The 26,700-nt window shown below is 39.6% G+C and overlaps 1 protein-coding gene across 1 annotated transcript; it reads left to right on the top strand.

Moving 5' to 3' along the window:
* The first annotated feature begins 11,278 nt into the window (after window positions 1-11,278).
* snx1b (sorting nexin 1b) lies at window positions 11,279-24,979 on the top strand. The gene is made up of 15 exons (XM_017709590.2): window positions 11,279-11,548; window positions 11,907-12,048; window positions 13,501-13,643; window positions 13,725-13,791; window positions 13,891-13,934; window positions 14,027-14,168; window positions 15,023-15,101; window positions 15,240-15,315; window positions 16,282-16,395; window positions 16,543-16,636; window positions 16,743-16,948; window positions 19,163-19,306; window positions 19,696-19,776; window positions 21,417-21,488; window positions 21,571-24,979. Exons 1-15 carry the CDS (start codon window positions 11,429-11,431, stop codon window positions 21,619-21,621), a joined length of 1,575 nt encoding a protein of 524 aa, XP_017565079.2. The 5' UTR covers window positions 11,279-11,428; the 3' UTR covers window positions 21,622-24,979.
* Window positions 24,980-26,700: the final 1,721 nt, after the last annotated feature.

Below are 26,700 nucleotides of genomic sequence, written 5' to 3'. Positions count from 1 at the left end.
GGGAGGAAACCGATGCAGACACAGGGAGAACCCCGGTCACCTGGCCGGGAATCGAACCCAGGCCCTCCCCTAAAAAGTTCTGGTGCAACCAATTACCTTCAGAAGACATACTTAGTGAAATGAAGTCGACCTGTGTGCAATCGAAGTGTCACATGATCTGTCAGTAAACACACACCTTTTCTGAAATGTCCCAGAGGCTGCAATACCATTAAGCAAGAGGCACCACTAACTAAACAACACCATGAAGACATGAAGTCAGGGACAAAATTGTTGAGAAGTACAAGTCAGGGTTGGGTTATAAAAAAATCTCTGATCATCAAATCTCTGATCATAAAATGGAAAGAACATGGTACCACAACAAATCTGCCAAGAGAGGGCCGCCCACCAAAACTCTCAGACTAGGCAAGGAGGGCATTAATCAGAGAGTCAGCACAGAGGCAGCAACCCTGAAGGAGCTGCAGTGTTCCCAAACAGAGATTGGAGTATCTGTCCATATGACCACAATAAGCTGTACACTCCATAGGGCTGGGCTTAATGGAAGAGTGGCCAGAAAAAAGCATTTACTTACAGACAAACATAGGAAAGCTCATTTTGAGCTTCCCAAAAGGCATGTGAGAGGCTCCCTAAATGGACGGAGGAAGGTGCTCTGGTCACATGAGACCAAAATTGAACTTTTCGAAAACACTATGTCTGGCGCAAAACCATCTCATCACCCCAAGAACACCATCATCCCCACAGTGAAACATGGTAGTAGCAGCATCATGCTGTGGGGATGTTTTTCAGCAGCAGGGACTGGAAAACCGGTCAGAGTCGAGGGGAAGATGGATGGTACTAAATACAGGGATATTCTTGTTTCGGGATAAACCTGTTTCGGTCTGTCAGTGATTTGAGGCTGGGACGGAGGTTCAACTTCCAACAGAACAATGACGCAAAACGTACTACTAAAGCAACACTCGAGTGGTTTAAGGGGAAACGTGTAAATTTGACTTGCTATTAGTTTAAAAGAACTGTTGTGCATGTGCACAAAAAGAAAAAAAAGGAAAAAGCAAGATTGAAGAAGGCTGATGTGCACATAGCAAAAACAATAAGTTTTGACCATCAGCCACATCAGCCTTTTGTTAATAGGATAAGCTGTCTGTTTACTCTGGGAATGTCAAGTGTTGCCGTGCTTCTAAGGATTGCTTTGGATGGAGTAGAAGACTTCAGATAAAAGATTGAACACGACAATCCTGCAGTCCGTGAGTGAAATTCACATCAGCTTGCTTGTTAAGAGGAACAAAGTGGCTATGCGTCAGAAACAAGTTTACTGTGCACTTCTGCCAGTGGCCAGTTAAAAGAATACAAACTTGGCCACTACACTAGCAGAAAACATCTAACTTGAAGGAGCTGGAGCAGTTTTGCCTTGAGGAATGGGCAAAAATCCCAGTGGCAAGATGTGACATAGAGACTTATCCAAAGCGAATTGCAGCTGTTATTGCCACAAAAGGTGGCTCTACAAAGTACTAACTTTAGGGTGGTGAATAGTTATGCACGCTGAAGTTTTCTGTTATTTTGTCCTATTTGTTGTTTGCTTCACAATAAAAAAAATCTAACCTTCAATGTTGTAGGCATGTTCTATAAATGAAATGATGTAAACCCTCAAATAATCCATTTTAATTCCAGGTTGTGAGTTAGCAAAACACGAAAAATGGCAAGGGGGTGAATACTTTTGCAAGGCACTGTGTATATCTTCTATGAGCAATTTCAGTCTGGTTTCTGTACTCACCACAGCACTGAGTTAACAAGAAGTTAATGATCTTCTCCAGTCTGCTGACAGTGGTTCTCTCAATATTCTCCTCCTCGACTTAAGTGCAGCTTTTGATACTGTTAATCATGATGTTCTCATTTCTTGACTTTTCTCTATTGGTATCACTGTCACAGCCTTACTGTGGTTCAGGTTGTATCTTACAGACAGACAGCAGTTTATCACACTAGATCCACAGAAGTCCTCCACCTCTCCTGCTATATGTGGTGTCCTGCAAGGCTCAGTTCTTGGACCCCTACTTTTCTTAATTTACATTTTACCAATTGGCCAGATCATTCGTAGCCATGGCCTAAACTTTCGTTGTTATGCTGATGATATTCAGTTATATCTCAGTACACAAACACGCTCAGATTACCCTCCCAGTACACTAATTGATTGTATTTCTGATCTAAAGCTCTGGATGCACAATAACTGGTCATTAAACCTGCCCCTGTTGTTAGAAATCTTGGTGCTTTACTCAACTCATCACTTAATTTTTAACTGCATATCAAGTTCCTCACTAAGAATACATTCTTTAATTTATGTAACATTGCTTGTCTTCGACCATTCAAACCAGCCATTAGGGGTGTACTTTGTGTACTTCTGGTGCCGGTCCCAAGCCCGGATAAATGGTGAGGGTTGCATCAGGAAGGGCATCCGGCGTAAAACTTGTGCCAAAACTATCATGCGGATCACAAATATGATTGCCATACCGGATTGGTCGAGGCCCAAGTTAACAACTGACCAGCAGGGTGCCGGTGGAAATTGGACTACTGTAGGTTGAAGACCATCAAAGAGGAGAGGAGGAAGGCAAGTTAGAAGGCAGCGAGAGAGAAGGAAAGGCAGGAGTGTGGAGGTTAGAGTGGGACTCTGAACATAGGGAAAATGACTGATTGGTGAAGGGAACAGAGGGGATGAAGAGGTGCTGGGTATGTATGGTGTGAAAGACAGAAATGCGGAAGGTCAGATGGTTGTAGATTTTGCAAAGAGAATGGAAATGTCTGTGGTGAACACGTATTTTCAGAAGAGGGAAGAAGACAGGGTGACATACAAGAGTGGAGGGAGGTGCACACAGGTGGATTATATCCTTAGCAGGAGATGCCACCTAAAGGAGATTGGAGTTTGTAAAGTGGTACCAGGGGAAAGTGTAGCAAGGCAGCATAGGGTGATTGTCTGTAGAATGAGATTAGAAACAAAGAAGAGGAAGAGAGTGAAGACAGAGCCAAAGATTAGATGGTGGAAGCTGAAGGAGGAGGATGGTTGCAGGCAGTTCAGGGAAAAAATCGCAGCAGGCCCTTGGGGGCAGTGAGGAGCTACATGAGGACTGGGAAACTACAGCTAAGGTGGTGAGAGAAACTGGCAAGAATGTGTTGGGGGTTTCGTCTGGTCAGAGGAAAGAAGACAAGGAAAGTTGGTGGTGGAATGAGGATGTCCAGGAGAGTATTCAGAAGTAGAAGGCAGCTAAGAAAAGGTTTTCACGGTGTCCGATGAAGAGAGAGAGAGAGAGAGAGAATAAATCTTCAAAAGACATCAGTATGACTCATGGCCATTATTTCATTAGACCGGTGTAGCTACAGGTGGGATAACCAGAGAGATGAAGGAAGTAGGCAGGACTACTGTGAGGCTAGTCGCATAGCGAAAAGAATGGTGGCAAAGGCAAAGGCTCAGGCCTGTGATGAGCTGTATGAGAGGCTGGACAGTAAAGAAGGAGTAAAGGACTCCTCGTTTGGCTAAACAGAGAGAGCTGGAAAGGATGTACAGCAGGTTAGGCTGATAAAGGATAGATAGGGAAATGTACTAGAGAGTGTTGAGTAGATGGAAAGAGTACTTTGAAGAACTAATGAATGAGGAAAACGAGAGAGAGGAGGACAACGGGGGGAGAGATGGTGGATCAGGAAGTACAGAGAATTAGTAAGGTGGAAGTGAGGGCAGCTTTAAAAAGGATGAAGAATGGAAAGGCAGTTGGTCCAGATGACATACCTGTGGAAGTATGGAGATGTTTAGGAGAGAAGGCAGTGGACTTTTTAACCAGGTTGTTTAACGAAATCCTGGAGAGTGAGAAGATGCCTGATGAGTGGAGAAACAGTGTACTGGTCCCCATTTTTAAGAACAAGGGTGATGTGCAGAGCTGCAGTAACCACAGAGGTATAAAGTTGATGAGCCACACCATGAAGGTATGGGAAAGAGTTGTTGAAGCAAGGCTAAGGGGAGAGGTTCAGAGCAGGTGGAATAGAATCTGGAGAGGTGGAGGTTTGCACTGTAGAGGAGAGGAATGAAGGTCAGTAGAGACAAGACGGAATACATGCGTGTGAATGAGAGAGAGGCAGGTGGAAAGGTGAAGATGCAAGGAGTAGAGGTCGTAAAGGTGGATGACTTCAAATATCTTGGGTCAACCATCCAGAGCAATGGACAGTGCAGAAAAGAGGTGAAGAAGAGGGTGCAGGCAGGATGGAGTGGGTGGAGACAGGTGTCAGGGCTGATGTGTGACATAAGGATAGCAGCAACAGTGAAAGGGAAGGTTTACAAGACAGAAGTGCGTCTTGCTATGATGTATGGTTTGGAGACTGTGGCTCTGTCTATGTGTCTGTCTGTGGCGGAGATGAAGATGCTGAGATTTTTGTTGGGAGTTACAAGGATGGACAAGATTAGAAATGAGCAGATCAGAGGGACAGTGAAGGTGGAGCAGTTTGGAGATAAAGCCAGAGAGGCCAGGTTGAGATGGTTTGGACATGTGTTGAGGAGGAAAAGTGGATATGTTGGTCAAAGAATGTTGGAGATGGAGCTGCCGGGCAGAAGGAGAAGAGGTAGACCTCAGAGAAGGTTTATGGATGTAGTGAAGGTGGACATGGAGATGGTTGGTGTAAAAGTAGAGGAGGCAGTGGATAGGGCAAGATGGAGGCAGATGATCCGCTGTGGCGACCCCTAAAGGGAACAGCAGAAAGAAGAAGAAGAAGCTCATCTTCGACCATTCCTGACCAATAAAGATGCAAAAACTTTGGTTCATGCCTTCATTATGTCCTGTATTGACTACTGTAACTCCTTCTTTGTTGGTCAACCTGTAAAATTTGTGGCTAGAGTCCGCACCCATACTTAAGCGTTCAGCTCACATCACCCCAATTCTCTCTCAGCTACACTGGCTGCCAGTCCCATCGCGTATAAAGTTTAAAATTTTACTGCTCACTTTCAAAGACTTACATAACCTTGCTTCCCCCTACCTCAGAGAACTGCTGACCTCTTACACTCCCTATCATTCTCTCAGGTCTTCTTGCAATAACTCACTTGCTGTCCCATGCACCAGACTCTCCACTTTGGGAGGGATGTCCTTCAGTGCCATGGCCCCCAAACTCTGGAATTCTCTTCCTCAATCCCTCCGTGGCTGCTCTTCTGTTTCCTCTTTCAAATCTGACTTAAAGACTTTTCTCTTTATTGCACATTTTTCTTTCTCCTCCACTGCTTAATGTTTTGTTTTTTGCCTATGCTATATAAAGTGACATTGGGTTTGTGAAAGGCGCTATATAAATGTAACTTAATATTATTATTTTTATGTATATACACACTCACACACACATAAATAAATGTGTGTGTGTGTAACGTGTGTGGGCGGCACAGGGGTGCAGTGGGTAGCGCTGATGCCTCGCAGCAAGAGGGGCCTGGGCAACCAGGGTCCTTTTTGTGTGGAGTTAGCATGTGTGCCTGTGTGGGTTTCCTCCTGGTGCTCCAGTTTCCTCCCACTGTCCAAAGACTGCATAAAAATGAAGTCGCTAGTGACAAGGTATTGTCCATTTTAGAGCTGCTATATAATGTGTTAAGCAGTTGATAATTCACCATCATAAAATGCCATTCTAACACACTAAATATATTTTGTTTTTTTGCACGGCAGAGGCCACTGTAGAACTGACCCTGACCACCCCAAATAGTCGAGGGACAAAAGAAATCATCAGGTCAACTGAACCTCCTTCCACCACAATAAACACAAATAGCAGTTTGGTCAACACTTCGAACAAGCCCTGGGAAGAGGTATTCAGTCCACGCAGGTCGAGAAACATATCAGTTTTCTTATCTCTATAACTAGAGTCGATCTGTGCTTTTTTCAAGTAGAAGACAGTGGGGACACATTTGAGCTTAACATAGCTGTCACAAATCCTGAAAAAATGGGTATGTTTAAGCCATTTTGGTTTTAACAGTCTAAATAGTTGTGTATTATCTGTATCTGCAGATTTCATTTTTTCTGGTCACTGGGTTAATATTTTGCAGGAGATGGCATGAATGCTTACATGACTTATAAAACATCCCACATTAGCTAATACTTTGGAATTTATTCTATGGCAAATAAATCGCAAAACTTTACCCCTTTTCCACAGACTACAGTGCCTGCTGTGTTATACTCACTGATTAGATGAATTTGTGTCTTCATTTTACGTGTTAACTTTATTCGCAGTTCATGCAGTTCATTACAAACAGATATTTTAGCTATGAAAGTTTGAGTTAGTTTAATGTATGTTTGATGTGTAACTGGTAAATGCAGGTATCTCCAAAGGGTAGTATCTCATCCAGCACTGTTACAAGACTCTGATGTTCAAGAGTTTCTGGAGAAAGAAGAGGTAGGCTTAACTTCAATGCAAGCATATCCAATAAATGTTAAAGAGGCATTCACTGTGCAAATACATCATACAGCCGTTAGAATTCCCGCTGATGTCCTCAAATCATCACTACCTCTCTAGAACACTAGAGACAAGATTTTTATCCTTTCAGCTAGCAAAGAGATGCCAGCACTGTGGCAAAGTATCTAGACAGCCATAGAGCTGAATGATTTGGGGGAAAATATCTAATTGCAGTTTTTATTAAACTAAATTAAGGTTAATCCAGCACAGTTTGGTGATTACCTTCTCAGACACACCTGATTACACTCATCTGTTAATAGCCAGATTTAGTGGGTGAGTTTTAGGAGGAAGAGTACCAAACTGTGTTGGACACTGACCCTCCGTGACCAGCCCCAAAAATCTACCCCAAACCTCCTGTATTTTTTTTTTTTTCAAAAGTTTCTTCTACTTTAAGGATGCATCCTTAGAAGGATGTTTTCCTGGTCTTTAAATCAGAAAATCTGCCTCTAGAGACACTGTGGCTCTGCTATAGGACATGAAGAGGCATGTTTGTTTTTAACATCGTAAGACAGTTATTTGCTTGTCATTGTGTACCTACCTACATCTGCATATGTGTATGTCAGTTTCCTAGGGCAGTGAACACCCAGGCTCTGAGTGGATCTGGTCTCCTCAAGATGATAAACAAAGCATCAGATGCTATGAACAAGATGACCATAAAGATGAATGAGTCGGATAATGTAAGAAACCCAAAAATCCCAAATTTATGTTCTGGATGCCATCAGCATTATCTTTTCTTATTATCAGCTGTCTGTTTGTAACTATTGCATACTATTTAGCTTGTTTAAAGATGGTCATAGGTGGCTGTTTATATTGTAGTGGTTTGAGAGCAAGCTGCAGGAGGTGGAGAATGAGATGCAGTTGTTGAGGAGGCTCCATGCTTCAGTTGATTCGCTGGTTAATCACAGAAAAAGTGAGAACAAAAATGAAGTTTTAATGGACAGTCTGGATGTTACAGAGTGATGATTCTTTGCTGTAAATATTTAGTAAATGAGAACTGAATGTCTGTTTCTCTGTAGAGTTGTGTAGTAACACTGCCATGTTTGCAAGAGATGTTGTGGTGATGTTGAGCAGTTCGGAGGAGAACTCTGCACTGTCGCGTGCGCTGTCTCAGTTAGCAGAGGTGGAGGACAAGCTGGAGCAACTGCATCAGGAACAGGCCTTCAGTGACTTCTTCATCCTTTTGCAGACTATGTGCGACTGTTGGGAGCTGTGAGGGTGAGAACATTCTGCCAAGTCCAAGTGTCTTTAAAAAGCCTAGAATGTCTGTGAATATTTATCCATTATATTTTTGCCACTATTCCATTTACATGGCCATATGAAAACTAAAGACCTTTCAGGTAAAAAAAAGTGACTGATATTTTGAAACTGCCACTGTAACATAACAAGAAATACTTTTTGTATTACAATATAAATTCAACTGTTAGTATGAACATGTGTCATAACGCCTTACGTAAGGCTGGTACAAATAATTTCAGTACCTGAGCATTTATTTGTTATGTTGGCATTTGTATTTCTTTGTTTTAGTATTTGGACATTTCATTCTTTTTTTAAGCCACAGAAATTGCTGAAACTGAAATATCAAAAAGTTGATGTATAGTATGTAATGATATATATTATTTATGGAAAATGCTAAAAAACAAATTTTAGCTGGTTTGTTGAGTATAGTCATTAAATGTATGCAGAGCATCCATGTCACCTCGCCTTAGAGAGCTAGAACTGCCATTGACTGTGATAAGACTGGTATACTGGTATATAAGTTTGATGAATCATCTCAATATGTAAGTAATGAGATCCTTATGAGTATAACCTGCTTCAGGTGGGGAAAAAAAGTACTTTTTCTCTTTCTTTTCTTGGTAATACTTGAATAGAAGGTTTAAAACTTGACAACACAAAATCACAGTCAAATCTTTTTAATGCTATTTGTGTCATTGAAGAATCTGTTGTACACATGCAGTCCTTGGGAGCTTTTCTGTTCCATTTTACTTTATATACCTTTTTAAACATTAACTGTTTGCCCAGACCTACACTGCAGTAAGTAAAAAATTTTGTTTAGTTTGACTGCAATAGAAGACTGCATAAAAATGCAGTAGGACGTAAAGGCTTGTGTCTTGACAGTCATCCAGCATAGCTGGTGTGGAGTGAGATATTGGTTAAAATGAAAGCCTGTCTGTTCCATTGGAAGATTGTTGCTGCCTGGATATATTTTGAACTGCATTAATGAGCATGGTCTCGCATCTTGTCTCGAAAGCCATTTTGCATTCTTCTTTTAGCTAAATGAAAGACGGAGGGATATTAAAATACCACCACACTGTTTATGATTCCCTTCTAAGACCAAGCAGGGGTGATGCCACATCCCGAAAAAGTGGTGGGGCAAAATGTATTGTTTCCAAAAAAAATTGCAGCTGGCTAACTGATAAAATACAATTAGGCAACTGACTAAAACTACCTCTCCTGTAATACTAATGCTTTGTCTCTGTAAGTCTATTGATGAACAGTGTCAGCCACTTTGTTTAGCCTTGTGTAGCAAACTTTACTAGCTCACATCTCTGAAGAGAATCCGGCTGTTTTCATTCAAATTCATTTTCTGAAGTCTACATCAATTTCCAGTAGAGACATTTATTGTTTATGTCTATTACAATCATAGCAACAGTAATAAACCTTAAACTTTATTTGATATCTGCTTATGATTATGGTGCTTTGCCAAAACTACCATGTGATCCATGTGCCAAAATAAAAACATATTCACTATTATTATATTTCTCGTCTTCTGTTTTTAACAGCAGATCAAGCCGCAGGAACAATATGAGTGTCTGTAAAGAGTAAAATATTAAACAGGCAGTACAGTGCTGTTGTGCACTGAGAAAAGTATATTGTGGTGTTGAATTCCCCCATGAACAGTTCTTTGGTGTGAACCTGAAAATGGGTGGAGTAAAGCACTAGAGAAAACCAAACTAAAGAAAATTTAGCTAGGTCCACAGCAAACAAGGTAGGTGTGAAGAAGCCCTTAGTTTAGTGTGGCAGCGGTAAGAAATATTCAAACTGACATTCAGAAAATTCACATAGTGGAGTAACGTAAACTGTGATCCAGTGCATTAGTTTGTATATCACATACACATTTGTGGAAAAATTGTCTGATTAGTCAGCTGCAGCTCCTCTCACGGAACACAAACTCAGGACAGCTTTACTGTTTGGGAAATGTCTTGCCTCCCAGCTGAAATGTGGATTTTCATTGGTCATTGGAGTTTGACTGACTGTGTTAGTGTTGCCCTCTGTCCAGTTTAGGGACAGCAGTTTTGGGAAAGTGATTAGAAACTATTTTAACTTTTCGTTTATAGCCGTTGAGCTCCGTTTACTCCCATTCATTGAGGAATCACTCGCGAGCGCCTTCTGCTTGTTTAGCAGTCCTATCTTTGATATAATGGGGGAATAGGAAGTGGCCAGGCTCTTCATAAACCAGCTGTGTTTCCAGGACCAAGACTGGGGCCATCAGGTTTCTTATGTAGCCAGTGGCCCTGTGGCGTCGCCCTTGGAGACTAGACTGCCTAAGAAAATTCATCTGATTTTTTTCTGAAATGATGGACAGGTTCAGTTGTGTCCTGCGTGGTATGAGGTCACCCCTCAAGCGGCAAGACACTGGCGAAGGAAGCAGAGGGAGACTTCCACATTGCTTGCAGTGGACAAGTGGATGATTACATTCTTTCTCTATAAGAGTGATTTACATATACATAAAGTTAAATTACGTTTAGTTCATGTTCGCTTTTTCTACTTGAGCCCCTTCGTGAGGTCATGTTTGTTTTTGTTTTGGCTGCTCGCGCCTCCCTCTCGGAGTTTCTCATATACAGATAGTAGATTCTGGTTTTTTTTAATGAGCTCAGACGACAATATTATTCGCGGAATATTTCAAACACACTTGGAAAATGTAACAGATTTGCGACTGTAACAGAGACAGGAAAATGGCTTCGCCGAACCGCTCACGCTACGCGAGCGTTTGTCACGTGCGCACGCAGCGGTATGTGTAGGGAGCTTTTGCTAAAATCATGTAATCACTCGGTTTAACAAAGCTTCGCTGGCAGAACCCTTGGTCTGAGAAGAAACAGCACCATCTTGTGCTTAAAGGACGAAATGCGCTTTGGTGCATTAGTGTACAGTTTTCCAACTCGGGTCCCCGTGTACCCCCTACCCTACACACTGTAGTGGCTTACAAATCCCAACACAACGTGTTAATTAGCTAATTATTTGGATCAAGTGTGTTGGGCGCTTAAGCGACACTTGAGGGCCTGAGTTGGACAAAAAGGCTAAATACTTGTTAAAATGATTAAAAAATAAACAACATTAATACTCATGCCTCGGTGTCTCGATGCTATCTCTAAACCCCAACTGTAGCCAACTAATGCAAGTAACAACAACTTTTAGCCTCCTTTTATGCTGTCCTTTAATAGAAAGTGGCCACCGCAGATCACTGCTAACCAGATATTATTTGCATGGTGGATCATTCTGAGCACAGCAGTGATAGCAGTGCCACTGACTGACATGGTAGTGTTAGTGTATGTTGTACTTGCAGGAGTGTGGTTTTAAAAAACTCAATATCACTGCCTTTTTTCTACGTTACTATCAAAATTGTTCACAAATAATTCGTGAGGTTTAATACATGCCTTCATCGGACGTGCCCTCTGGTCTGTATTCATCTGATCACTAATGTAATATTTACTATAATACTCAAAATCACTTTCATTCACGCGTTTCTATCTGACGCCACCCTGAATAACAATAATGCAATTCGCGGTCCAGACCAGCAAGCGGCGATATAACAGCGGTTACTTCAAACCGGGAACACAAATAGCAGGATGTTTTGAGGTGGATGATGTTACTGTGTCGTTCAGCATCATTTTCCAGTCCAGCTCGCTGCATTTCCAAGTCAGAAATACTCTCGATCAAAAACCAGTTATCTTAGTAATTTATATTGCATTATTTCTGGGCCAAAACAATGTCGCTTGGTTCAGTGCGAAACCCCCCTCCTTTCTTAGACAGCGAGGACCAGGAGCCGGAGTACGACACAGGAGACCTGGATAGCGACGATGGAGAGGAGATATTCACCGGCACAAGCGTACGCAGATGTCGTTCGTTTTTATTTCTTGTCAGACTGCTTAAGTACGGAAAAAGTCGGATTGTTATTAAGTAGGACAGAACACTTGACCAAAGGCACCTGTTATGACTTACGTACTGCTTAATGGCAGACGTTACGTTACTTGGAATTGGATTGACTAACGTTAGCTTGTTAGCTAACCAGCAACAAAATACCTAGTCGTTAGCCGGCTATGTGTCAAATGTGGCTAGTAAGTAGGCCAACTAACTACTACTCGGAGTGTGGGATATGTGGTGCTGGGTAATACCTGCTGTTCTTATCACACAGTTAGCGGACAAAAGTAAGATTTTTACGCTCAGTGTATGCTCCTTTTTCGCAGAATAAGCCATTTGTGTCAACGCCACCCGAGACTGACCCCTCCTCGGACATCTTTAGCGAAGAAGGGTCGTACACAGTGCAGAAACATACGGCTCCGAAAACCAACGGCGTTCAGTCCGATGAAGAGCTGGATTTGTTCGCAGGTAGAACTATGAGCAAGACTCCTCCGCCCTCAGGTGGACTTATTCTGTTTACACTCCATTCAGTCCTGTTCTTTGTCCTGAAAGCGATGTGCCACCATTGCTGAATGGGATGTAACGGAACGCTTGGCTTTGACGAGGTTTCAGAAACGTATGACAGAAACGTGCGCGTCTTACTGATTGCCGTGTAGAAACCAGAGATGTGGGTATGGTCAGTGCATAAAGTTTGACTAGGGTTTGGATAGTAACTGTGTTCATCACCATATATATTCATTCATTTCTCTAGGTGTGCCCTGACAATGGAATTGTGAACAAATCTTAATCACATCAAATCACGTTTATTGTCACATCACATTTTCACAGGTGGAAAGTGAGTGAAAATCTTAGGTGCATAACCCCCTTATAGAATTTAAATATGAAAATAAATAAATAAACAAACAAACACATGTTCACAATATGCACTAGTATTGCACTATTCAAATGTACAGTTGTACAGTAATAAGTTATGGAATAAAACTATGAAATGTGCTGCTGTACATTCCGTATGTGCGGTTACTTTGAAGTAGATAATAAATGAGATGCAGGTACACAGGGATAGAATACTGATAAAGAAATCTGAACAGATATGGATAGAAGATGTACAAGATGTCAATCTATATGTGTAAGTACATAGCAGCTGTGAGAACAGACACTGGCTTGGGTGGGTGGAGACCTTCAGAATCCTCCTGGTCTTCCTCAGGCAGCAGCTGGTATATAATTACAAAAAGGTTTGGGAGCTGGACCCCGGTGATGTGCTGGGCTGTGCACAGATGCTGATTTTTTTCATGTTCATGTCTTCTGATGCATAATTATTTGTAAATAGTTAAGCAAGTACCACATTTAACTGGACTATCATTATGGATTAATAAAGCATGTGATTCTGTATTATTATAAATGCAGTAAAACAAATATGATGCAGTCATTTAACACAGTAGCCCATTGGCAAATAAATGTTTTGTCCTTCTGTGGTACAGTAAACACATTTCAGATATTGGTTAAATGTAAACATTTGTTCAATGCTATTTATTTATAATTATTAATTGTAATTATTCAGCAATTAGCTTTCCATACTGATATTATTGTGGTACCGTTGTGCCTCCCCTAATTCTGGCATATTCTTAGCTCCACTTAATTGAGAGTTTATAGAAGTTGATTGAAAATACAGCCCCTGGGTTTGCTTTTCTGGCTAGCAGGTCTGTGAATTCACTCCCAAAAAGGTGAACTTATACCAGTCTTATAACTGTGATGACTAGAGTGGCCTGCAAATTTACACACAAAGCATAGAAAAGCTTTTCTTGAGTAAAAATATAGGTGGTAGTGATTGTTATTCTCCATTTTAGAGCAGCAGGTGATCATTTGCTTTCATAAAATGCTATTTTGATACACACAATATGCTTTTCTTTGTTTGGACGCCAGAGGCAACCGTAGAACTGACCCTGACCGCTCCAAATAGCCGAGGGAGAAAAGAAATAATCGGGCCAACTGAACCTCTTTCTACCACAGTAAACACTCATGGCAAGTTGCACGTGGCCAACACTTCAAACAAGCCCTCGGAAGAGGTACTCAAACCACTCAGTAGACTCAGAAACACATCAGTTTTCTTATCTTTATAACAAGAGTCAGATTGTGCTTTTTTTCAGGTAGAAGAGGAGGAAAGTGGGGACACATTTGAGCTTAACATAGCTGTCACAAATCCTGAAAAAATGGGTATGTTTAAGCCGTTTTGGTTTTAACAGTCTAAATAGTAGTGTATTATCTGTATCTGCAAGTTTTTTCTTTTCTGGTCACTGGACTTATATTTTGCAGGAGATGGCATGAATGCTTACATGACCTATAAAGTGTCAACACAGGTTTGCTGATAAAAACATCTCACATTTACTAATACTTTGGAATTTATTCTATATTAAAAAAAAATTGCAGAACTGTACCCTTTTCCACACAGACTACACTGCCTGCTTTTCGCAGTAAAACATTCTCTGTGCGTCGGAGGTTCAGTGATTTCCTGGGTCTGTATGAGAAGCTATCAGTGAAATACAATCTGATGGGCTGCATCATTCCACCCCCACCTCAGAAGAGCGTGGTTGGTAAGAAGTCTCACTTTAATCTGACTGTCAATTTGATGGCATGTTATTCTGGTGCCGAAATTACACTGAGCCTTTAGTGATCACTGCACGCTGTCAGCTTTTACAGTAATTAACAAGCATGATGGATGCGTGTCACAGCATAAGATTTTAGTGAACACGTTTTATTAGATGTCTCACCCTATTTTATCTCTATCTGATCTTTTGTTCCTCACTGCCAGCATGGAGGACTACATCAGTATACAATGCAGTGTTGTCAAGTTACACGTTTTGTAGATTTTCATAAGCACACATCTTCTGTAGGGAACACACCTTTTTATTTTAATCCACAATTACTGTTTATGTGCTGAATTTACTATTCTGAAAAAATGAAAATCTGGTCTGTGCAAAGTTATGGCATGTTTACATTTTGTTAGTTTTTTTTTCTTCTTCTAATAACTCAAAACTTAAAAAAAGTAAAATGTGCACTGAAGTCAGCAGTGCCATATTAAGTTTGTTCCCTGTAAAGGACGTGTTATCTTCACTTGGAAAATCAACAGAATATAATTTGAAAGGGGGTGTTTGCATATGATTGCATGTGCTGAGTTTTGTTCCACAAACATGAATAGAAATCTACTCTGACACTTCTTACAAAAACAGAGCCTTGAATATCTTCTAATTTGTATAATGTTCATACGCTAGTTTTTCTGGTGTTTTGTTATACACAGAAATTGTTTTTTGGAGCTATATGTGATTCATTCATCCTACTTATATCTTTTTGTATGTCATCCAGGCAATGTTATATTTCACTGGCAATGTTATATTTCAATGTTAGACTCACAGATTAGATGAATTTGTGTCTTCATTTTATGTGTTAGGCATGACTAAAGTTAAAGTAGGGAAAGAGGATCCATCCTCAGCTGAGTTTGTAGAGAAGAGAAGAGCAGCTCTGGAGAGGTAACTTTACTTGCACATTGCAGTTGTATTATGTAGAAAAGTGTCTGATGCAGTTCATTAAAAAAAGATATTTTAGCTATGAACGTTTGAGTTTAGTTGCTAATTTAATGTATGTTGATGTGTAACTGGTAAATGCAGGTATCTCCAAAGGGTAGTATCTCACCCAGCACTGTTACAAGACTCTGATGTTCAAGAGTTTCTGGAGAGAGAAGAGGTAGGCTTAACTTCAATGCAAGCATATCCAATAAATGTTAAAGAGGCATTCACTGTGCAAATACATCATACAGCCGTTAGAATTCCCTCTGATGTCCTCAAATCCTCACTACCTCTCTAGAACACTAGAGACAGGATTTTTATCCTTTCAGCTAGCAAAGAGATGCCAGCACTGTGGCAAAGTATCTAGACAGCCATAGAGCTGAATGATTTGGTGGGAAATATCTAGTTGCAATTTTTATTAAATAAATAAATTAAGGTTCAGGTTGTTTTTTGGTTTGTTTTGTTTTTTTTTGGCCAGTAAGATCAGAATATCCACTTTTTCTGGCTTGAGGATTGAACACTGAATGCGGTATGTCAGACTGCCAGGAAGTTGTGGTTGTGATGTTACAACACATGGAGGTTTGGTTGAATCTAATTAGTCTAACTTATCTACCAGAAGTTCACAACCTTTGTGTTATTACATTAAATTTTCTCACTTAAGACAAAATTGCTGATAATGTAGGATCTTGCGATTTCAAAATTGCAGTCTCTTAAATCGCAATTTTGGTAGAGAAACAATTAATCTTTCAGGTACAACCCTGGAGGTCCTGGAGGGCTGGTGTCCAGCACAGTTTGGTGATTACCTTCTCAGACACACCTGATTACACTCATCTGTTAATAGCCAGATTTAGTGGGTGAGTTTTAGGAGGAAGAGTACCAAACTGTGTTGGACACTGACACTCCATGACCAGCCCCAAAAATCTACCCCAAACCTCCTGTATTTTTTTTTTTTTCAAAAGTTTCTTCTACTTTAAGGATGCATCCTTAGAAGGATGTTTTCCTGGTCTTTAAATCAGAAAATCTGGCTCTAGAGACACTGTGGCTCTGCTATAGGACATGAAGAGGCATGTTTGTTTTTAACATCGTAAGACCGTTATTTGCTTGTCATTGTGTACCTACCTACATCTGCATATGTGTATGTCAGTTACCTAGGGCAGTGAACACCCAGGCTCTGAGTGGATCTGGTTTCCTCAAGATGATAAACAAAGCATCAGATGCTGTGAACAAGATGACCATAAAGATGAACGAGTCGGATAATGTAAGAAACCCAAAAATCCCAAATTTATGTTCTGGATGCCATCAGCATTATCTTTTCTTATTATCAGCTGTCTGTTTGTAACTATTGCATACAATTTAACTATTTAGCTTGTTTAAAGATGGTCATAGGTGGCTGTATATATTGTAGTGGTTTGAGAGCAAGCTGCAGGAGGTGGAGAATGAGGAGCAGTTGTTGAGGAGGCTCCATGCTTCAGTTGATTCGCTGGTTAATCACAGAAAAGGTGAGAACAAAAATGAAGTTTTAATGGACAGTCTGGATGTTACAGAGTGATGATTCTTTGCTGTAAATATTTAGTAAATGAGAACTGAATGTCTGTTTCTCTGTAGAGTTGTGTAGTAACACTGCCATGTTTGCCAAGAGTGTGGCGATGTTGGGCAGTTCGGAGGAGAACTCTGCACTGTCGCGTGCGCTGTCTCAGTTAGCAGAGGTGGAGGACAAGCTGGAGCAACTGCATCAGGAACAGGCCTTCAGTGACTTCTTCACCCTCACAGAGCTGCTTGCAGACTATCTGCGACTGTTGGGAGCTGTCAGGGTGAGAACATTCTGCCAAGTCCAAGTGTCTTTAAAAAGCCTAGAATGTCTGTGAATATTTATCAATTATATTTTTGCCATTATTCCATTTACATGGCCATATGAATACTAAAGATTTTGAAACTGCTACTGTAACATAACAAGAAATACTTTTTGTATTACAATATAAATTCAACTGTTAGTATGAACATGCATTATAAAGTTTTACTTAGGGCTGGCACGATTAATTTCAGTACCTGAGCATTTCGCTGTTGTCGGAACAAAACCACGTATCTCCATTTTTGACCTTTTTTCATTTTTTGACGTAATTTGAAAATGCCTGTTGTTTTTTACATCATGTGTAAATTGCATGATGAATGGGCCAAAAGAAACAGCCCAAAATGACTTTGAAAGACGTCTGGTTCATTGACTTACATTAAAGTAAATCAGGTTTTTTTTCTTCTACTGTAAAGTTGCCATTTTGGAGATATGAGGTTTTGACAGTTTAACAGTGATTTATTTGTTATGTTAGCATTTGTATTTCTTTTTAGTATTTGGACATTTCATTTTTTTAAGCCACAGAAAAAAAGCTGAAACTGAAATAGCAATTCAAGTAGAACAGTGATCGTGTTATGTATAATATGTAATGATATTTATTATTTATGGAAAATGCTAAAAAACAAATTATAGCTGGTTTAGTTGAGTATGGTCATTAAATTTATGCAGAGCATCCATGTCACCTCGCCTTAGAGAGCTAGAACTGCCATTGACTGTGATAAGAATGGTATACTGGTATACAAGTTTAATGAATCATCTCAATATGTAAGTAATGAGATCCTTATGAGTATAACCTGCTTCAGGCTTTTTTTTTTGTAATACTTGAATAGAGGGTTTAAAACTTGACAGCACAAAATCATTTTATCAGTTTTATGCTGTTTGTGTCAGTGAAGAATCTGTTGTACAGTGCAGGAGCTGCAAGACCACAAGAGCATAACATTTTAGTAGGTCTGGACGATATCTAAAAATGAGGAGTACAACATTTTCTAGTTAAAAAAAAAAGATTATTGATTATATCATAACCTCCCCCAAACCAGTACACGCAGTCCTTGGGAGATTTTTTGTTCCATTTTCCATTAACTGTTTGCCCAGATATACAACTAGATATATTTTGAACTGCAGTAATGAGCATGGTCTCACATCTTGTCTCGAAAGCCACGTTGCATTCTTCTGTTTAGGATTCCCTTCTAAAACCAAGCAGGGATGGTGCCACATCCCCAAATGTGGTGGGGCAAAATGTATTGTTTCCAAAAATAACAAAAAAAAAACAATTGCAGCTGGTGAATTGATGAAATGCAATTAGGCAACTGACTAAAACTACCTCTCCTGTAATACTAATGCTTTGTCTCTGTAAGTCTATTGATGAACAGTGTCAGCCACTTTGTTTAGCCTCGTGTAGCAAATTTACTAGCTGACATCTCTGAAGAGAATCCGGCTGTTTTCATTCAAATTCATTTTCTGAAGTCTACATCAATTTCCAGTGGAAACACTTATTTTGTATGTGTATCACAGTCATAGCAACAGTAATAAACCTTAAACCTAACTTGATATCTGCTTATGACTATGGTGCTTTGCCAAAATTACCATGTGATCCATGTGCCAAAATAAAACATATTCACTATTATTTTATTTCTCGTCTTTTAACAGCAGCTCAAGCTGCAGGAACAATATGAGTGTCTGTAAAGAGTAAAATGTTAAACAGGCAGAACATAGTAACTTAAACTGTGACCCAGTGCATTAGTTTGTATATCACAGTGAAAACATCTTTGCCTGATTAGTCAGCTGCAGCTCCTCTCACTGAACACAAGCTCAGGACAGCTTTACTATTTAGGAAATGTCTTGCCTCTCAGGTGAAATGGGGGTTTTCATTGGACATTGGAGTTTGACTAGCTGTGTTAGTGTTGCCCTCCGTACAGTTTAGGGAAAGCAGTTTTTAATGTAAGTGTCCTGATCCCGATTAGATAGTGGTGGGCTGTCACCCCAGTACTTCAGAAAATGGTGGGCGAAATGCCCACTTGACCCTTTTGGTTCCGGCAGCCCTGAGACCAAGAATTAATCTCATCTTAAGGATTAAATGACACACATGCTCTAATACACAGTTGGATAAGTGATTCATATGTATTACATGTTGATTTCTTTTTTTTTTTTTTTTTTAATGTTTTGAGTTTGTTGTTGTCAGGGTTGTTTTGAGCAGCGTATGAAGGCCTGGCAGCGTTGGCAGGAGGCACAGAGCACTCTTCAGAAGAAACGAGAGGCTGAAGCTAAACTTCTCTGGTCCAACAAGCCTGACAAACTACAACAGGCTAAAGAAGACATCACTGAGGTTACAAAACCACACAACCATCTCTCAAATCTGTATACTAGTGAAGTCATCAAAACAAACTTTATGTATGGCATTCTCAAACCTACTCAGCTTTTAGAAAGGCTTATTATGCAAGGATAAGTCGGTGCACAATTTTACACCCTTACAGGCATATGTAAGCTAACATTTTACTTGAGGCAAAATAGCAATTCTGGCTATATTTTGTACCAGCATCTTGTTATAAATTAGATTTTGGTCTCAGTTTGTTTTCCCTGCATGAATCAAGCTTTCTGTTCAGATGAAGAAGGTCCACACACAGTAAGGCACTGAAGTTGCATGTTCACTTTTCAGTTCCAGATGCCTGCCTTACTGTGTCTTTTCTCCCCTTCTTTTTTCCCTTCTCTGTACAGTGGGAGGCTAAAGTGGGCCAGTGTGAAAGAGATTTTGAGAGGATCAGTTCCACCTTGCGGAAGGAAGTGCACAGATTTGAGGTGAGACCAGGGAAGTCTGTTTGGTGGTATGGGGTGGGTGTAGCAAACAGGGGAGGACACTAGGGCATCTAGTAGTCCTGCACATGTTCCGTAATTGTTATGGTAAAATAGATTTTCACAATTAGCATAGTAGCCTCTAAGAAATCACTAATTGTTTTACTGTGTGAGTAAGCATCCTTGTAATTAGATTGAATCCAGGCATTCACGTGGTCCAGCAAACATAAATAATACAAAGTGTAGCCAGTCTTTTAATCATGTCACATGAGATGTTCACAAATGGGTTTTCAGTATACAGGAAATTCCATACAGCACTGTTTAAAAGTCAGAGACCTTTCGTTTCTTTAAATTCTGATCAAAACAGCCATTAAGTACAAGCTCATTTTTCATTTTTCACCATCTGGGGAAAAGCAGAAAACTTGTTTTAACAGAATATTAAATATAAGCCTCAACAAATAAATGTAAAATTTTTAGCCTTTTAGTTGAGAAGAGGTACCTTTTGCCTTTGATACAGCTTCCATTTTTTTCACGTGGCTTGCTCTGTATTTTTCAAAGAAATCTATATGGATCTATTTTTTCATGTGTGTTGTGAACACCTTAAAAATTCAGTCTTACGCCAGCCTTACACCAAATGTCTTTTCAAGCAATTTCACTGTCCCAGACAAATTTCCAATGTCAGAATAAAATCATGAGTCTTTGCTTAGAGTTGTGCTTGGGTCATCTCTATCATTTAGTGTAAGGTGGTCAGGGTGGTGGTCTTAGGTCAGTCTTTTTCTTTTCGGTTTTTTTTTTTTGTCTTGATGCTACAGCAAAATCAACCGTGTTAAATATTATCGTAAAATTTAAGTCTTGGCTCATGCAAGTAGTGAGGTGCAATAGTAAGCGCGAGCGTGGCGAGAGAGAATGCATGCATAAGTGAGTGCCTGAAATCTCTGTTAAGAAAAGGAAAATCTGCTCCACTTTAAAACAATAATGATATTCACTGAAAATGTAAACTGGCTGTTTTAATACTTCACATTCACTGAGCCTGTAAGAGTCATATTTTCTGTTACAGTGGTTTATTGTTTTGTTTGTTTCTTGTTTTGCTATCTCCTAACACCCAATCAACAATGCTGAGCAGTGCATATTTTGTTGATGTGTAAATCTTTGTCAAATTAAAAAAGTAATTGCACATTTTACAGGTTAATTATAAAAACTCTGGGTGATGATCAATGTTTGTACATTTCCACCAGGTGAATAGTGTAATAGTGACACTGCAAGATTCCTAGTCTTTGCAAAATCATAGTCTGTGGCTAAAAACTGCGATGAGCGTGTCAGACTTCAGTCTTTCAAAAGTCTTTTTGAAGTGTATGGTTAACGTTAGTTGTTTGCATTTTTTGCATCTCACAATCCAAGTAAGCTTTCATTAGTATTAAGGTCTGGACTTGGGTTGGAAACTGCTGTTTTTCTCACTTGATTTCCTTTTTTCTTCTTTAGGCAAGTCGATCATCTTGTATCTATTTGCTGAACAATAATGAATGTTGCATTTAATTGCAATTTTGACTAAGAAAGGATGATCTCTGTCTTTTGCGTAGTACTGTGTATGTTTTTGAATTTCTGTATACTTCCATGAGTTTTAGAACATCTTCCTTGTTTTCTTCCAGAAAGAGAAGTGCAGAGATTTCAAACACCACATAGTGAAATACCTGGAGTCTCTCCTTCGCTCACAACATAGGGTGCGTGCATGTTTGTTTGTGTTTATGTGTTTGTTTGTTGCATGCAAATATGTTTTACTGACTCCTTACCTTTCTCTCTTAGTTGGTGAAGTGCTGGGAAGCATTCCTTCCGGAGGCTAAAGCAATTGTGTGAAACCTCTGCCTGATGATGTTGCAACTGCCCCCTGTACATTCCTGACCTCTAAACACTACTACACTCACTCTCTTAACATGCAAACATGCATATACATAAACACATATGCACTAAAGAGGAAATCACTTTTTACCCAGGTTTATATTTGTTCTCATTTCAAGTGATGCTGTTTCATTCCAAAATTCATTCAGCTGAAATTCTACAGCTACAGCTCTGGTTGTTCTGCAAACTCAGAAACAGCATTATTGACACTTCTCTATTGCATTTTATTATTCAAATCACTCCATGTTATTATTTGCAAGATACAATATTCATATTAGCTAAATGTTTTGTAGGAGTTTTCACGTAGAAAGAAATGCAAAGAGTACTGGCAAACTAAACACAGTAAAATCCCTGCTTGAACTGGTAACGTAACCTTCATGGACATAGCAGTGAGGTCTTGTCTGCTGTGAAAAGTACACACTAACTTTGGGTTAAAACATCAGAATATAATTTTAAAGATTTAACCCACCCAGTCTAGGGGTATGAGGAGGTAACCTGAGTTGGCACAGCTGTGAGAAGTAGTGAGGTGAGCCAGGAAAAGAAGAGAAGTAGACACTGACAAACTCTAAAAGTCAAACAGCTGAATTTTATTGTTATACTCAATATTAATGTTGCTGTGGGTCAAAGATGAAAAAAAGCATAACATAAAAGAACATGTACCTGAGAGAGAAGGACTTGGATGGTGCCAATGAAAGTAAATAATAAAACAAAAACAAGCCTAGTGTGTATAAACATGAGAAGAATCCTACAAGCAACTTTACATGCGCATACAGACTTATCTGCCCTGCCTTCTTGTGTCAAAGGTACAAGCTAAATTAATAGAGAAAAAAAGACAGTAGCTAAGCTCATAATGAATACATAATAAATGATAAAGACGACCTGAGCATTTAGCCCCAAGGAACAGCTTTTCCATCTCGTAGTCCCTATCCCTTCCCCAGTCTCCTCCATACTGCTCCTTCAGCTGCGTTTAATGCCACAAGCTCCTCCTTCCTGGGCAGTGATCAAAGCACCCATTAGAGTTTGCTGTGGTATCCAGGGAATCTTCAGGAGAAAGGAAACCCCAAAAGCGTGGAGAGAAAAGAACACATACAGGCCCTGTCATGTAGAAATGTGTGGGATCTGCGGATTAAAGTTTGGAAGTTATTTAGACTGAGCACTGACACTGCTCTTTGACACGAGGTTGTACACTCTATGCAGTAGTCTTGTTTTTGTGCACATGTGTGATAGTTTGCAGCTTGAGTAACATTTCTGTTGAACAGCCCAAAAAAATGGCCTGGTTAAAAGAAAAAAAAAGTTTTGCTTTTTCTGCTCTTAAGATTCACTTTGACACTAAATGATGTTGGTGCTGTATGACGCTGAAGTGTTAAGGCCCAGTGTGATTTTCTATGATGGCACTGCTTTAGTAATCAGTCAGTGACTTAAACTAACATCACTGCCACTCTTGAAGAGCTTTTGCAGTTATTATGGATTCTTCTTAAATTTCCGTACCTTTTTCCAATTTTTTAAACATGCCCTTAGGGAACTTCAACTCTTGAATCAGAAGAATATTTTATTTCTGAGACAAAGAGCTTTGTTTGCCATTACTCCATGTTTGAAAAAGGAATTGCATCAAATCAGTGATCTCTGGGCAGCTGACTTGTTCCCTTGTTGCCTTGTCTTCCGAAGGGATCATCTATCAAACTTTCAGTTGAATTACTATAGTGATGGGACTGCCCTTAAGATGGTGTCGATTGTTGAGGTTAAAGTGGGTGGTTTGTAAATTCAAATGTTCAAAGGCTTACCATGTAGTTCGGGGGAGGGGAGGGCAGTTGAATTTAGTACTAGAAAAGTGCTGCGTTGAATCAATAGAGCATAGCACAAAGATAGCAAAAGATTCTGGATTTTTAAACAAAAAAGTTCTGAAAAACTTAATATGCTAAAGTTTTGAAGGAAGAAGGGGCAAGTCACATATTTTCAGTGTAATTTCACATTTAATTTACTGCACTTTTCACACATTTACATGAAACCTAGTTTCATTGTAAAAAAGTATACACAATTTAAACATGGTCAATCTGCAGAGTAAAACTGATAAGACTATGGTGTGGAAATGCATATGGGAAGTGGATGTTTTTGTCCAGGTCGATGTTTCATAGCCTGAAGAGGTAGATGTCCTTTTGTGTTACAATTGGTGTGTACATTAGGTATGAATCAAGAATTGTCAGTGGAGTATCTACACTGACATTATTCTAGCCCAAGATATTTGCATTTGCGTGCAGAAAACTTTCAAAATGTGTAATATTGTATCTGGTATGAAGTGCAGTGGTCTTTCTGACATTCTCTACTCCACACTTAAGTAACTCAAAATGAAATATTTTCATTATGAATTTTTTTTTTGTTTTTCTTATTCAAAAAGGTGCTCAAGAATCTGTGGTAGTAAATGTGTGCTATGACATTCATCTGATGAATATCTGAGCCAGCAATTGAGTGAAAAGTTTGATTTGAATATACAGTGATATGCTATGATCTTGTGTTGTCTTCACTGCTAATCTGATTATTAAAGTGTGTGTGTGTGTGTTTGTGTGTTTAAAAGCGCTAAAAAGAAACTCCCCCATCCTACCTCTGATTAAAAATTACTTTCATATGTGAAGCATGTCATTACTTAGTTTCTAGTAAAATCAGTTATTTCCTGTAATGAGATTTAAGCATTGGACCCCTTTTATCAAATACTTGATTAGTGTAATATTATAATTCTCCTGCACATAAGGTTTGATATCCCTAATAATTGTGCCATTTGCATGAAGCAAAGACAGATTTTATGACAGTGAGGCAATCATTAGCCATTAACGATCATACAAATAAAACCACAAATAAAATGACAAGCCTTTAAGAAGCAAAAGATGTATACAGAAAGGCATTAACATTCTTTACTATTGCAAAGCATACACCCCACAAAGAATATATATTAATATCTCTGACAGTAGTTTCAAAGTTCTTGCAGGCCATAGCTCTGCAGAGATGAATGTAGTTCCCTCTTCCAATGCTGAAGATCACTCGAGAAGCTTGCTACTTATGAATTCAATCACAATGTTTAATGAGGTAAAATGAAACTTTGCAGTGCTGTTACTTGTGGGCTATGAAAAGGTGTTTCACTGTCTAGTACAGTGATTCCTAATGTTGTTTCCTAAAGTACCACTGTTTGCACAGTTCAGTATTTTCTTTGCTCCAGCATACTCTGTATAACTCGGGTCACACAGGTTGTTGTGGCCAGCTGCAGTGCATCTGCAGTCAGTGGACAGTGTGCAGACAACATATGAAGAATAAAGTGGACCGAAAAACATTTGTGCACTTGCCGCTTTTCTAAAGAAGTGTATGTTTTGGTGTAAAATCTTTTAATGCAAAGCCTTGGTGCCTACTAAGCACACAGATGGACAGGCTCCATGGAGGGGAGGTGGTGGTGGTGGTGGGGCGCGGGAAGTGGGGGGTGGGGGCGTATCACTGTCATACACAGACTAAATTTCCCTTTAGAAACCCGTTTTAAACAAAAACCCCTTCAAAACTTCCAGTCATAAAACCCATATTTCAACTCAGCATTTGGTCAGCTATCAAACTCTCACCGAGAGCATGAGATTCAGTCCGACTCCTCAAAATATACATTCTACTTCTCAAAATTTAAATTAGCATTGCTAAGTAAATCAAATACCCCGGCTTTTTTATTCAGCTTTGTTAGACCCACTAGTGAAACAATTACAGCACTTGACCTGAAAACCTGCATCATTTCAGAGTGAAAGGCGACAGAAAACGTGATAAAAATGTCTATTATGACATTTTAGACCACAGGATCTTGCATCATTTAAATTCAGATTTACCTGATGCATCTTCAACACAATAACTTAGCAAGTGAAAAAAACAAAAAAAACAATGTAGTCTCATAGTCTCAGTGTTTTGAACCCGGCCCTCAGAGTCCACATTTTTCTCAGCTCACCACATTTGGGATGAAGGAAACGTGGACCCTTGGGGGGAATTAATACCGGATTAAATAAAATTCCACTGTCAGATAATTTTGCTTGTTTTGAGCATCATTTCTTAAAACAAGCAAAAATATCTGCTAATAGAAGAGTTACACAAGATAAAATTTCTTAAAACAAATGTCTAGAAATAGGCTATAGGTATCTTGAAATGAATCTTAAAATTAGAACTATATACAACCCCAACTCCAATGAAGTTGGGACGTTGTGTAAAACATAAATATAAACAGAATACAATGATTTGCAAATCCTTTTCAACCTATATTCAATTGAATACACTACAAAGACAATATATTTAATGTTCAAATGGATAAACTTTATTGTTTTTTGCAAATATTCACTCATTTTGAATTTGATGCCTGCAACACGTTCCAATGAAGTTGGGACACTGGCAACAAAAGACTGGGAAAGTTGAGGAACATTTGGAACATTCCACAGGTGAACAGGTTAATTAGAAACAGGTGAGTGTCATGATTGGGTATAAAGGGAGCATCCCTTAAAGGGAGCATCCACTTTGTGAACAACTGCATGAGCAATAGTCCAACAGTTTAAGGACAATGTTTCTCAATGTGCAATTGCAAGGAGTTTATGGATTTCATCATCTACAGTCCATAATATCATCAAAAGATTCAGAGAATCTGGAGAAATCTCTGCAAGTAAGCAGCAAGGCAGAAAACCAACATTGAATGCCGTGACCTTCGACCCCTCAGGCGGCACTGCATTAAAAACCAACATCATTCTGTAATGGATATTACCACATGGGCTCAGGAACACTTCAGAAAACCACTGTCAGTGAACACAGTTTGTTGCTCCATCTGCAAGTGCAAGTTAAAACTCTGCAATGCAAATTGAAAGCCATATATCACCAACACCCAGAAACGCTGCCGGCTTCTCTGGGCCCGAGCTCATCTGAGATGGACTGACGCAAAGTGGAAAAATGTCCTGTGGCTTGATGAGTCCACATTTCAAATTGTTTCTGGAAATCATGGACGTCATGGCTAAAGAGGAAAAGGCCTGTCTGGATTGTTATCAG

This window comes from Pygocentrus nattereri, chromosome 25, assembly GCF_015220715.1.
Source record: "Pygocentrus nattereri isolate fPygNat1 chromosome 25, fPygNat1.pri, whole genome shotgun sequence".
In the NCBI taxonomy this organism is placed as follows: Eukaryota; Metazoa; Chordata; class Actinopteri; order Characiformes; family Serrasalmidae; genus Pygocentrus; species Pygocentrus nattereri.
This window is presented reverse-complemented; position numbering and strand designations above follow the sequence as displayed.

Excerpts from the sequence above, each read along its gene's own strand:
- snx1b (XM_017709590.2), top strand. The coding sequence starts at position 11,429 with ATGTCGCTTGGTTCAGTGCGAAACCCCCCTCCTTTCTTAGACAGCGAG. Across the intron at positions 13,935-14,026 it reads CCTATAAAGTGTCAACACAG|ACTACACTGCCTGCTTTTCG; the intron begins GTTTGCTGATAA and ends TTTTCCACACAG. Across the intron at positions 14,169-15,022 it reads ACCTCAGAAGAGCGTGGTTG|GCATGACTAAAGTTAAAGTA; the intron begins GTAAGAAGTCTC and ends TTTATGTGTTAG.